Consider the following 11,679-nt stretch of genomic DNA (forward strand, 5'->3'; position numbering starts at 1 on the left):
GTTAGTGCTGCTTTTGTCCTCCCTGCAGGTCACCCAAGGCGCTAGGGAATCCGCCTGGGGATGTTGGTGAGAGTCTAGGGTGCTGAGTAGCAGCACGGGGTCCGCCCCCTTATCACGACACGACCGCACGGATCCCTGCGGCCCGGAGGGGCTGTGGTTCTTTATCCATAGGGCAGGGACTCCCCTCCCCGGGTGGGTGTTGCCACAGCGTAGCCGACGTCGAAGAGGGATCGCTCTGTGAGTGAGCTTGTGTGGGGCCTCCTCTCCTTGGCAGCCACCAAGCCCGACATTCTGCAGAGAGCGTCTGTGGGCATCATAGACCAGAAGGCGTGCAGCGCACTCTACAACTCCTCCCTCACGGACAGGATGCTCTGCGCCGGCTTCCTGGAGGGCAAAGTGGACTCCTGCCAGGTGAGCATCCAGCGGGCCGCCTGACGTGTTCGCAGACGGGGGGGAAACAGTTTCCAGTGCGTCACAGCGAGCAGGGGAACCCTCAAGGGAACCCGAATGCCTGTAAATGTGTGGTTTAGAGAAACTGTCATACTTCCAAGCAGAAGATGAGGTGGGTGTGCATAAAAATACAGACACTAACTTGAAAATGTGCAGCATGTATTCACAGGAGAAAAAGCTAATCACAAGTTATGGCACACGTGACTGCTCTGTGTCGCAGGGTAGCCAGTGAGCACCTGAGGTGTGTGTGATCCAGCTTAGGGGAAACCTGGCTCCAGAACCATGCCGTGAAGGCCAAAGAAATACACAAGTGGAGAAATGTATAGTCTCGGAAACATTGATGTGGGGCGCCTGGGTGGCTCAGTTGGTTAAGCATCTGATTCGGTTTTGGCTCAGGTCATGATCTCACAGTTTGTAGGATCAAGCCCCATGTCAGACTTTGCACTGACAGCACAGAGCCTGATTGGGATTCCGTCCCCCCCTCCCCCCGCTGTCTCTCTCCCTCTCCCCCTCCCTCTCTCTCCCCCCTCCTCCTCTTCCTACCACGTCTGTCTTTCTCAAAAAACATTTTAAAAAATCTTGAAGAAATATCGATGCAAAACCCTTAATAAAATATTAGACTAAATCTAATAATGTGTTAAAAGGAAAATAAATCACAACCATAGTGAGTTTATCTCATAAGATCTAGTCTGACACAGGAGAACCCAGTAACGCCACTCATCACATTAGTGGACCAAAAGGGAAAAAGGGCGTCTTCTCCAAAACCACAGAAAAAGGCATCCGATACTTTTTAACAACCATTTAACAACCATTCGTAATTACGATTTTAAGAAATTCCAATCCTATGAAAGACAACAGAAACCCACAGCCGACATCATGTTGATGGTGAAACAAAGCCTTCCATTCACACGCCAGGCTGCCTGCCGTCACCAAGGACATCTGGATTAATGCGGGAAGTCAAGAAAAAAGAAAAGCATAGGGATTTGTGAAGTAGACAAAAATGTAATCTGCAGTAACATGACTGTCTACCAAAAAAGTAAAATAAAATAAAAACACACAGAGCCAAGTAAGAAACTACAAAGATTCAAAAGAGTCCAGCAAGTCTGGCTTGATACAAGGTCATACAAAGTCAAGAACGTTTCTTTTCTCAGCAAAAATCAGCATCCTAGAAAAAGGGATCCCACTGGCGTGGGAACAAAATCTGTGTGGTGTCTAGCAGTAAACTCTAGATGTTCAAGGTTTTCGTGGAGAATGTTACTAAACTCTGCAGAAAATAGAAAGGTCTGAATGAATGGAAAAACATACCATATTCATGGATGGTAAGACAATATCATGAAGATCTGTTTGTCTCCATTTTTTCCTATAAATCACTGCAATTCCAGGCAAAATTCCAATAGCATTTCACCATATGACTTGGCAGGCTGGCTTTAAATTCACGCAGGAGAGCAAAGTAATGGTACCTGACCAGGCAGGATAGTCCCGGTAAAGAAGAATCAGGAATGTGCGTACCGCCGGGAACAACAAAATGGGAAGTGGCGATGGCTCCTACTTCTGCGTCAACAACCAGCCCGAAGCTTAGCGACTGGGAACGAGACTCATCGATGGGGCTCCTGAACCTGCACTTTGGTAAGAGCTCAGCAGGGACGGATTCCGCCTGCTCGTCCCAGCAGAGAGGGCCAGGGCCCCAAAGGGTGGACTTCAGTGGTAACACTCGGAGGTATTGCTCACGTCCGCCAGGTTGAAGATATCGGCTGCAACATAAATGTACACTCACAGGCCGCAGTTGAGGGAAATGCGGCAAATAACTTGCAGTGGGAACCTCTAGGGCAGCTTCTGGGAAGTGCACTTGTGGGTTCAAATCCTGGCTCCTCTTCCCACAAGCTCCGTGACTCCGGGCACGTTACTCAGCCTCTCTGGGCCTCAGATTCTTGTCTCTAAAACAGGGTCATAGTAATACCTGTCTGCTAGGGCTGCTGTGACTTGAATGAATGAAGCAAGTTGCAAAATATTACGCGTAACATTTATGTACATTTTAAAGACAGCACTACATATTTTCTAAAATTACTAATAAGTGTAAAAGCATAGTGGGACCCACCAAGCTCCTAATATGTTCGCTTTTGGGGAAATGGGGCCCCGGGACCAGGAGCAGGGCTGTGTCGGTCCCCGCTGCCGTGCAACAAAACTCCCCAAAGCTTGGTGGTGTGAAACAGCCATTTCTTCCAATCATGGATTTTGTGGGTTGGAAATTCCGGTGGGGCCCAGTGGGGCTGGCTTGTGTGCTCCACGTGGCGTCTGCGGCCTGCAGTGGGACGGCTCAAAGGCTGATGTCCCAGGAGATTCTGAAGGGGTTTCGACTTGCACATCCAATACCGGTCGTTGGCTGGGGTCTCAGCTACACCCTACCTGTGGCCTCTCCACGTGGACTCCGCCTGGCTCCTTCCCACCTCGAAACGTGCTGGCTGGCTCCCAAGAGCAGGTAATTCAAGGCAGCAAGATGGAAGTCACCTGGCATCACTGTCCCCAAAGTCTAGGGGCGAAGGCAGCCACAGAGCTGTGCCCAGGGTCATGTGGAGAGGCAGACCCCCACCACCCAATGGGAGGAGTGCCAAGATCTCCGCGTTCAAAGAGCACATGTGGGACGAGGGAGACAGTCTCCTGCCACCTTTGGGAAAAGCAGTCTGCTGTGTGGCCTAAGCTCTATTGTAACATTCTGAGTTTTTAAAGAAAAGCAAGGGGTGCCTGGCTGGCTCTGTCGGTTAAGTGTCCGACTTCAGCTCGGGTCATGATCTCACGGTTCGTGGGTTCGGGCTCTGTGTCGGGCTCTGTGCTGACAGCTCAGAGCCTGGAGCCTGCTTCGGATTCTGTGTCTCCTCTCTCTGACCCTCCCCCATTCGTGCTCTGTCTCTGTCTCTCTCTCTGTCTGTCTCAAAAATAAACAAACATGAAAAAAATTAAAACAAAAAACAAAATGGGGGGGCCTGGGTGGCTCAGTCCGTTGAGCCTCTGACTCTTGATTTCAGCTCGGGTCATGATCTCACAGTCCAGGACTTGGAGCCCCGTGTCCAGCCGGCTCTGTGCAGACTACATGGAACCTGCTGGGGATTCTGTCTCTCCCTCCGCCCCTTTCCCGCTCTCTCTCCCTCTCTCAAAAATAAGTTAAAAAAAAAAAAATTGGTTTTTTTTTTTTTTTCTTTTTAAAGGAAGAGCAGTATGTTACTGGTGTAATTTTTTTGAAACGTGTAGGAAAAAGGCTGGCAGCTAATGAGCAGAGATTGGGTTTTCTGCGTTTTGGTTTTTTTTGGTTTTTTTTTACATCTCAAGAACAAAAGCAGGAAAAATTGAAGTTCAGAGAGAAGTGACTTGATCAGGGTCATGCAAGGTCTGAAGCCAGGTCTCCGGAGCCCCCGTGCCGTGTCTCCTGCTCCACTGATGGGTCTCAGCCACCCATGGGAAGGCTGGAGGGCCAGGCGGTGCCCCCTGCAGAGAAGGCGCCGCAGGGTCACAGCCAGCTCTTTACTTTCTTCCTTTAACTTCCTCCCCTCTCCCCCCCCCTTAAGTCTCTGAGGAATAAGTGATCTGCATCATGGCGTGTGCTGGGGGCGGACGGTGTGTGGCCTCACGCACCGTGTGAAATGATGGCCACAACAGATGTAGCTCACCTTCTCCTTCCTTCCCTTTCAGGGCGACTCCGGGGGACCCCTGGCCTGCGAGGAGGCCCCCGGTGTGTTTTACCTGGCGGGGATTGTGAGCTGGGGGGTCGGCTGCGCTCAGGCCCGGAGACCTGGCGTGTACGCTCGAATCACCAGGCTGAAGGGCTGGATCCTGGACACCATGTCCTCCGGCCTCCTCCCCACCGCGAGGACCCCCGCCACCAGGCAGTCCTCTGGGACGGCAGCTGCCTTCACAGTCCCGGGAGTCCCGGCCAGCACAGCCACCCCCTCGGCCACCAGCAGGGCAACCAGCCAGCCCGCCAACATGACTGCAGCCACCGTGAGCGCCACTGCTGGGGGACAGACACCCCTCCCAGACGCCCCGAGGACCACCGTGGGCTTCCAGCCACCAGGTACTGGGGCGAGTGGAGTGATGTGCGGGTGGCAGGGGTCCCGTGTGGGTCTGCTCACGCTGTTAACGTCACAGGGGCCACAGTGCGTGGAGGGTGGGGGCAGGCTTCAACAGACGCTTGTTCTCACCCAGGCTGGAGGTCAGAAGTCTGTGTAGACACTGTGCTCTCCCTTGTCCGTGTCCTCATGGGACCGTCCCTCTGTGCGTGTCTGTGTCCTCATGTCGTCACCTGTAAGGACACCTGTCACACTGGATCAGCACCCCCCCCCCCCCAGTCCCGAGAGCCAGGGACACGGGCACTGGTTGGCCAGATGTGTGTTGTCTAGTGACAGATGCCTTAGCCCCAAGCCCCTGTCTGCTCCTGTGCTATTTATTATTTATTTACTTATTTATTTTTAATTTTTTTTAAGTCTGTTTATTCACTTAGAGAGACAGCCCAAGTAGGGGAGGGGCAGAGAGAGAGGAAGAGAGAATCCCAAGCAGGCTTTGCACTGTCAGTGCAAAACTTGATGTCGGCCTTGAACCCACCAACCACAAGACCATGACCCTGGCTGAAGCCAGATGCTTAACCTACTGAGCCACCCAGGTGCCCCTATTTTTTATTAAAAAAAATTTTACTGTTTATTTTTGAGACAGAGAGCGGGGCAGAGAGAGAGGGAGACACAGAATCCGAAACAGGCTCCAGGCTCTGAGCTGTCAGCACAGAGCCTGACACGGGGCTCGAACTCATGAACCATGAAATCATGACCTGAGCCAAAGCTGGACACTCAACCAACTGAGTCACCCGGGCACTCCTTTATTTTTTTAATGCTTATTTATTATTTATTTTGAGAGAGCGTGCACGGGTGGGGGAGGGGCAAAAGGAGAGGGACAGAGAGAGAATCCCAAGCAGGCTGTGCGCTGTGCCCGACATGAGCCCAACGTGGGGCTCGATCCCACGACCCTGAGACCACGACTTGAGCTGAAACCAAGAGGCGGATGCTCAATTGACGGCCACCCAGGCACCGCTGTCTGCTCCTGTTACAAAACGGAGACTTTTCTGAGGCACCAGGGCATGTGGAGGAGTGTCTGGCGGGAGGGTCATCACGGACGTCCAGGCACCTGTCGTCCATGCTTGAAACCCTCCTCTGGGCCGCCCTGGGCCGAGCCTGCCATGCGATGCCATGCGGCGCGGCAGGGAACCAGACGTTGGCGACGCACACACAGTCCCTGGCAGGCAGGAGTGAAAAGGGGACTGTGCAGGCCCCAGCTGACCCCACAGGCCCCGCTCAGGGGCCCCTGGCTAAATTGGCTCAGCCCATCTTGGCAGAACGGGCCCAGAGAGATACTGACGGAGAACGTGCCTTGGAGATCCTTCGTGTGTGACTAAAGCGTTTTTTATGAAACAGTGATCAGAAGGTACGAACGCGTACTGGCAGGTCCGGAGTAAAACGCCATCACGAGCAGCCAGTGTCATACTGGCTGCAGCGTCGTGGGGAACCAAGGGCAGGACAAGGCTGGCTTCTGTGGGGCGCGGGGTGTGCTGGCGGGACCCCTGTCTTAGCAACCATCCCACTCCTGCCCTGCCAACCCCCCCCCCCCCCGTGTCAGTTTCAAGGGACCGAGCGGTAGGTCGCAAAACTCAGAGAGGAAGTGCTGCCCCAGAGGAGGGGCCCTACCAAGTAGGGTGGAGGCGGGGTGGGGGGATGGGGGAGGGCCCCGGGCACGCCGCCCCCGCCTGCCCCCAGCAGACGTGAACGTTGTGCTCGTGTCCAGATGCTGAGGGACTGCTGAGGGACGGCGGTCTGGCTTCATTCAGGTGGGGAGCGGGTCGGCAGGGAGGGACCGAGCACGCTTCTGGGAGTCCCAGGGCTTCAGCACGTGGGGCTGCGGGCCTCTGCCGGCTGCATCGGCTTCCCTTCCTCCTGGGGAGTTTCCCAGAATTCCCGGCTGTTCCAAGTCCCCATCTCCAGCATCCTCACCGACTCCCCTATAGAGACTGCGACCCAGGGGGGTTTCCCTGCTTCCCTCCTGCATCAGGGTCCCTCCCTGGGCCCCCTGGATCCCCACTGTCCTGTTCAGGGGTGGCAGGGGTGTGTGCATCTGGTCTAACCCCAGGACACAGGAGCTGGGGGAAAGTGCTCATGGTCACTGTCTTTAAGGATGTGTCGCCTTCTCTTCCCTATTCTCTTCCCTTTCCCTCGCACGCATATGGACGTGTGCACACGTGGCCTGATGAGCCTGGGTCGCTCAGGCACAGACCTGTGCCCACAAAGCCAGGTTTAGGGGCTCGCTGCAGCGAGGCAGCCCGCACACCTTCAGAACCATCGCACGGCTCCCAGACCAAGGAAGGGTCTGGGGGCACAGAGGGGGTGGATGGCATCGAAAAGAAGCAGTCTCTGTTGGCTGCGAGCCCAGTCGGCCACATGCCAGGGGTCCGGGCGAGGGTGGTCTAGACCCTTTCAGGGGGACCCAGGTCCTGTTTCCCTGGCAACACAAAGTTAAGACGGATGCGGAGCATCCAGTCTGGAACCCGCTGAGAAGTTATGCACCTGGACCGGAAAGGAGACCAAGGTCCCAGGCCAAAGGGGGTCTTCTGTTCACGTGGCTCTGGTTCCTGACGGCAGTTTCTGCTGGTCTGGGTGCAGGGAAGCTTCCAGCAGGGACACTCAGGGATACTTCACAGCTGCCGCTGCTTGTTCTTGGCAGAAACACTGTCTCTGTAGCCGGCTTTATCTGGGTCTGGCCTCCCGCCCTGGTGATTTTTACTGTTCTAATAGTCACAGCCAAGTTTTTAACTTGGCCTCCAGTGGAGGTGAGGAAGCCCCCTGGAATGGCACACATTCTCGCGTTGTTCAGCGTGGGGGGGCACTTCCAGGAGAGGAGCTGTTTCCATCAGATTCCCCAGGCCTCCTGGTCTTGGGCAAGATCCCCATGGTGTTGGCGTGTTGGGGGTGGGGCTGAGAGGGAACCGGGCAGGTGGCCCCCCATCTCTCCGTTCTCCCCTTCCAGCTGAGGTTGGGACAGGAGGCTGAAAGGCAGGAAAGGCGGGCTGGGGAAGGAGGACTGTTCCGGAGGCGGGAAATTCCTTGTGGGAATGATAGGGCAGGTCCCTGAGTGCCCCTATGGGTGGTAAGGGTTCCTGCAGCACCCCTTACAACCACCAGTTTGTTCTGTCTGCAGTAGTGTTCTGAGAGGGCATCTTGTGCTGAGGGAGGGGGAGTGATACATGTCACAGCCTGGAGGAAGTGTCAAGGGAAGGATACTGAGTCACACAGGACCCCAGTAAGGGGAGATGCCCAGAGAGGGCATCCAGGGCAGTGCAGGAGCTGTTGGGACAGGGAAGGGGCCTATTGGGCAGCAGCCTAGGGTGTGCAAAGGCCCCGGGGCAGCAAGGAACTTGGCTACTACGGCAGTGGAAGACGCCTGGTGAGGGGAGGGAGGTGAGCAGTTGCTGGGCTGGCCCTCAGCCACGAAGGAGGCAAACCTAAAATGCATTTCAAATACTATTGGAGAAAAGCTCAGAGAAGCCTCATTTGCAGGCCTAACCACCAGGCCCAGTGTTCCTGACAGCGGAGGTTTCCCGAGGCAGGTCCCCCAACCTAGTGTGGGCTCCTCCTACCCTGCGCGCCGCAGGCAGGGATGCGCTCGCCCGCCGATCTGTCACCCGACTCCCCCGCAGACTGTGGCCTGGCACCGGTGGCAGCGATGACCAGGATCGTGGGCGGCAGCGCCGCGGCCCGCGGGGAGTGGCCGTGGCAGGTGAGCCTGTGGCTGCGGCGCCGGGAGCACCGCTGCGGGGCCGTCCTGGTGGCCGAGAGGTGGCTGCTGTCGGCGGCGCACTGCTTCGATGTGTGAGTCCGGCCGCCCCAACGCCCCTGGCCTGTGCGCTTCACTGGAGCGCCTTGTCTGAAAACTCACCGCGTTGCCTGTCCACGCTTTGGCCCCAAATGCCCTCCCCAGCCACTGGCACCCACCGCCCCAGACCGGCCCCTTCTCTATACAGCCCCTCCCCTGGCCGTGCCGCACCGCGGTCCCGTCCAGCCCCGCAGCCCCCCCATCCCCCACCCCGAACCCTGGCCATGGCCTCTCCCGGCACCAGGGGGCCAGGTCTGCAGCCACGGGCGGGGCGGGGCGAAAGGCTCTGGGGAACGATGGAACACTCCCACCTTGGCCCGCCCCGCTGGCACTTGGCACCAGACCCAAAGGCCACCCAGTGGTGAGTCCCCTTCCCGATAGGGCGCTCGTAGGGTGGACCAGGCTAGGGGCCCTGTCCTCCAGGGAAACGCGCAGCGCGACTCCCAGGGCCAGAGCCCTAATACTTGACGGGAACGGATACGCTTGTGGTGTCACCTCCGTGCGCGGTAGCGCTCACTCCAGGCACGGGACCCCCGCACCCTCCCCGCCGTCCTAGGGGGAAGCGACGACAGCCCCATTTCCAGATGGGGGGGGCGCGCCCGGGACGCGGGGATTCGGGCCGACGCCTGTCCCCGCGCGCCCCGCAGCTACGGGGACCCCAAGCAGTGGGCGGCCTTCCTGGGCACGCCGTTCCTGAGTGGCGCCGAGGGGCAGCTGGAGCGGGTGGCGCGCATCTACAAACACCCCTTCTACAACCTCTACACGCTCGACTACGACGTGGCGCTGCTCGAGCTGGCGGGGCCCGTGCGCCGCGGCCGCCTGGTGCGGCCCATCTGCCTGCCCGAGCCCACGCCGCGGCCCCCCGACGGCGCGCGCTGCGTCATCACCGGCTGGGGCTCGGTGCGCGAGGGAGGTAGGCTCGGCAGCCCCCCCCCCCCGCCTCCCCCCGCCGCGGCGAGAGGGCCCTGGGCCCACGGCTCCCGTTTCTCCCGCAGGCTCGATGGCGCGGCAGCTGCAGAAGGCGGCCGTGCGCCTCCTCAGCGAGCAGACGTGCCGCCGCTTCTACCCGGTGCAGATCAGCAGTCGCATGCTGTGCGCCGGCTTCCCGCAGGGCGGCGTGGACAGCTGTTCGGTGAGCGCACTCTGCAGCGGAAGCGGGCGCTTCTCGGGACCCAGGTCCCACGCGCAGAGGGCAAGGGGGGCGTGGCGGGGCGAAGTCGTCACCGCTGCAAGACCCTCCGGCGCCGCCCTCTCAAGCCCACCAAGCAGGGCACCTTTTCTGACCCTGGAGGAATTTTCACTCGACCACCGTTTATTGGGCAACCATTATGAGCCGGTTCCGGCGCCTCGGCATCCCCCGCCCCCCTCCCCGGCCCGGCAGCGGCGGGATGGGGACGTGGGCTGGGCAGTGACTGCCGCGTGAGGCCCCCATTCAACCCGGGGGAAATACCGAGTGTCCATGAATGTCTGCATGAACGGGTCATCCTAACCTAGAACCCCTTCCCCAGAAAATAAGCTCAAGAGGAAAAGGACCCGGGCCCAAGGGCTGCTATGGGGGAGGTAGTGGCCTGCTCTTAAGGCCTTTCCTCTCCTTCCCTCAGGGCGACGCCGGGGGACCCCTGGCCTGCAGGGAGCCCTCTGGCCGGTGGGTGCTAACTGGGGTCACCAGCTGGGGGTACGGCTGCGGGCGGCCCCACTTCCCAGGGGTCTATACTCGGGTGGCTGCCGTCAGAGGCTGGATCGGGCAGAACATCCAGGAGTGACCGCCAGCACGTGGCTGCACACGCCCGGGTCGAGAGGTGACGGCGCCAGGAACCGGCTGGCCCCTCTGCCGGAGGAGGAGAGTCTAGGTGGTGGGCGGGCGGGGGGCTAGGGGGCTGCGGGTAACCGGGTGCACGTTTGCTGCTTATTTGGATCCAATAAACAGCCCCTTGTCCCTAGCCTGCTGGCTCAGCACCTCCGTATCACAGCAGGGACCGTTCGGCTGCTGCTCACCCGGGGCCCAGATATGGGAGGTGCAGGGAAGGGGCAGCAAGGCCTCCCCGGGGCAGGACTACCCTCCGTCTTTGGCGCCGGAGCTGGGGGGGGGGGGGGGGAGGGGGGGGTCTGGCCAAGCCTCCTCTCCAAGCTGCTTTTCGCGTGAGCAACCGGCTCCTGGTCATGGTCATTGGAAACCAGGGGCACAGAGGGTAAAGAGGCGCAGGCCGGTCAGGGGACCCGGGAACACGCCGGGCCACCTCCCGCAGAGACCCCCTCCAGGGAACACCGATCGGGTGCTCTCCGCACCTCCCTTATTGGCCCCCACCTTCAGGTGGCCACAGCCAGGTGGGGCCTGACTATGCCCCCAGGTCTCAGGGCGGATTCTCCGCCCCAGGTGCACGGTGAGCCTGGACCCCGCAGGGGCCGCGCCGCCTGCAATCTGGGAAGTCCCAGGGCCCCCCACGACCCGAGGGAGCGACGACCCCAGTGTGACGGCACCGGTCTCGTCCTCAGGAACCACGGGCAGGCAGGATGCACAGGCGGGCCCCCGCTTCACAAAGGGCCTTTATGGAAACGGAAAAGGGGGTTGGGGTGGGGGCCTGCCGGGAGCCCGCGGGGCCGGACGCGGCGCGGAGGGGGGGGGGGTCACATGTTGGCTCGCTCCCGCTGTAGCCGCGAGTTGTAGGCGCGGGACACGGTGTTCCAGGCGTCCATGTAGCGGTCCATGCACATGGCGATACACTTCTGCGGGCGGGAAGGGGGCGCGGCTCGGCTCAGCAACGGCCGGACCGGCGCCCCACCCCAGGCAGCGGGCCGCGCACGCGCACTCGTCCCACCGCGACGCCCGTTGATCCGCGCACGCGTACTTGCCTCCACGCGGCCCCACGCGCCTCACCTGCTCCGAATTGTCCAGGGAGCCCCCCGGCTTCCCGATGCACTTCCGGAAGCACTTGTCCGTCATCCTCTGTGGGGACAACGCGAACTCAGCCGCGACACCCGCGCCCGGTGGACCCCACTGCCCTCGGCGCCCGCCCCGGCCCGACCCCGGACCTGCAGCAGCTCCTGCGCGTTAGCCACGGCGATCTGCACCTTCACCTGCTCCATGATGAGCCCCGGGTCCAGTTTGCCGCCGCCGGAGCTCCCGAAGTCCGAGCCGAAGCCACCCTCCATGGCTCCGCAAAGTCAACCGAACCGAGACCGCGTGCGCCGACCCGTACCCGCGCCGGAAGTTGCCCCCCCCAAGGGCACCACGGGAAATGGAGTCCGGGCTTGTCGGACTACGACCCCCACAAAGCTGTGCTTCCACCTTTGCGCATGCGCGGATAGGCGTCACCTTCTGCGCCGGCAGCT

The 11,679-nt window shown here is 59.7% G+C and overlaps 2 protein-coding genes across 7 annotated transcripts in view; one reads left to right on the top strand and one right to left on the bottom strand.

The window, feature by feature from the left end:
• The window catches only part of TMPRSS9 (transmembrane serine protease 9), a 49,651-nt gene extending 39,539 nt beyond the window's left edge, over positions 1-10,112 (top strand). For 4 of the 5 annotated variants that reach the window (XM_047839219.1, XM_047839208.1, XM_047839212.1 and 1 more), the window contains exons 14-18: positions 275-411; positions 4,132-4,513; positions 8,174-8,345; positions 8,997-9,262; positions 9,345-9,772. In XM_047839219.1, the coding sequence (XP_047695175.1) occupies positions 275-411; positions 4,132-4,513; positions 8,174-8,345; positions 8,997-9,262; positions 9,345-9,772 (1,385 nt within the window). Of the gene's footprint in view, positions 1-274; positions 412-4,131; positions 4,514-8,173; positions 8,346-8,996; positions 9,263-9,344; positions 9,773-9,950 lie in introns of those variants that run through there. The other variant, XM_047839233.1, reaches the window with a different exon arrangement.
• A 749-nt stretch (positions 10,113-10,861) lies between these two features.
• TIMM13 (translocase of inner mitochondrial membrane 13) lies at positions 10,862-11,562 on the bottom strand. Of its 2 annotated transcripts, none has more exons than XM_047839285.1 (3): positions 11,425-11,562; positions 11,225-11,293; positions 10,862-11,073 (listed from the first exon to the last, which is right to left on the bottom strand). In XM_047839285.1, the coding sequence occupies exons 1-3, from the start codon at positions 11,497-11,499 to the stop codon at positions 10,975-10,977; spliced, it is 243 nt and encodes an 80-aa protein (XP_047695241.1). In that variant the 5' UTR covers positions 11,500-11,562; the 3' UTR covers positions 10,862-10,974. The 2 variants fall into 2 exon arrangements, with proteins under 2 accessions (XP_047695241.1, XP_047695231.1); XM_047839275.1 differs by having other exon boundaries at positions 11,380-11,562.
• Positions 11,563-11,679: the final 117 nt, after the last annotated feature.

This window comes from Prionailurus viverrinus, chromosome A2 (genome assembly GCF_022837055.1).
Source record: "Prionailurus viverrinus isolate Anna chromosome A2, UM_Priviv_1.0, whole genome shotgun sequence".
Taxonomy (NCBI): domain Eukaryota; kingdom Metazoa; phylum Chordata; class Mammalia; order Carnivora; family Felidae; genus Prionailurus; species Prionailurus viverrinus.

Excerpts from the sequence above, each read along its gene's own strand:
- TIMM13 (XM_047839275.1), bottom strand. The coding sequence starts at position 11,499 with ATGGAGGGTGGCTTCGGCTCGGACTTCGGGAGCTCCGGCGGCGGCAAA. Across the intron at positions 11,294-11,379 it reads ACGCGCAGGAGCTGCTGCAG|AGGATGACGGACAAGTGCTT; the intron begins GTCCGGGGTCGG and ends TTGTCCCCACAG. Across the intron at positions 11,074-11,224 it reads CCCTGGACAATTCGGAGCAG|AAGTGTATCGCCATGTGCAT; the intron begins GTGAGGCGCGTG and ends TCCCGCCCGCAG.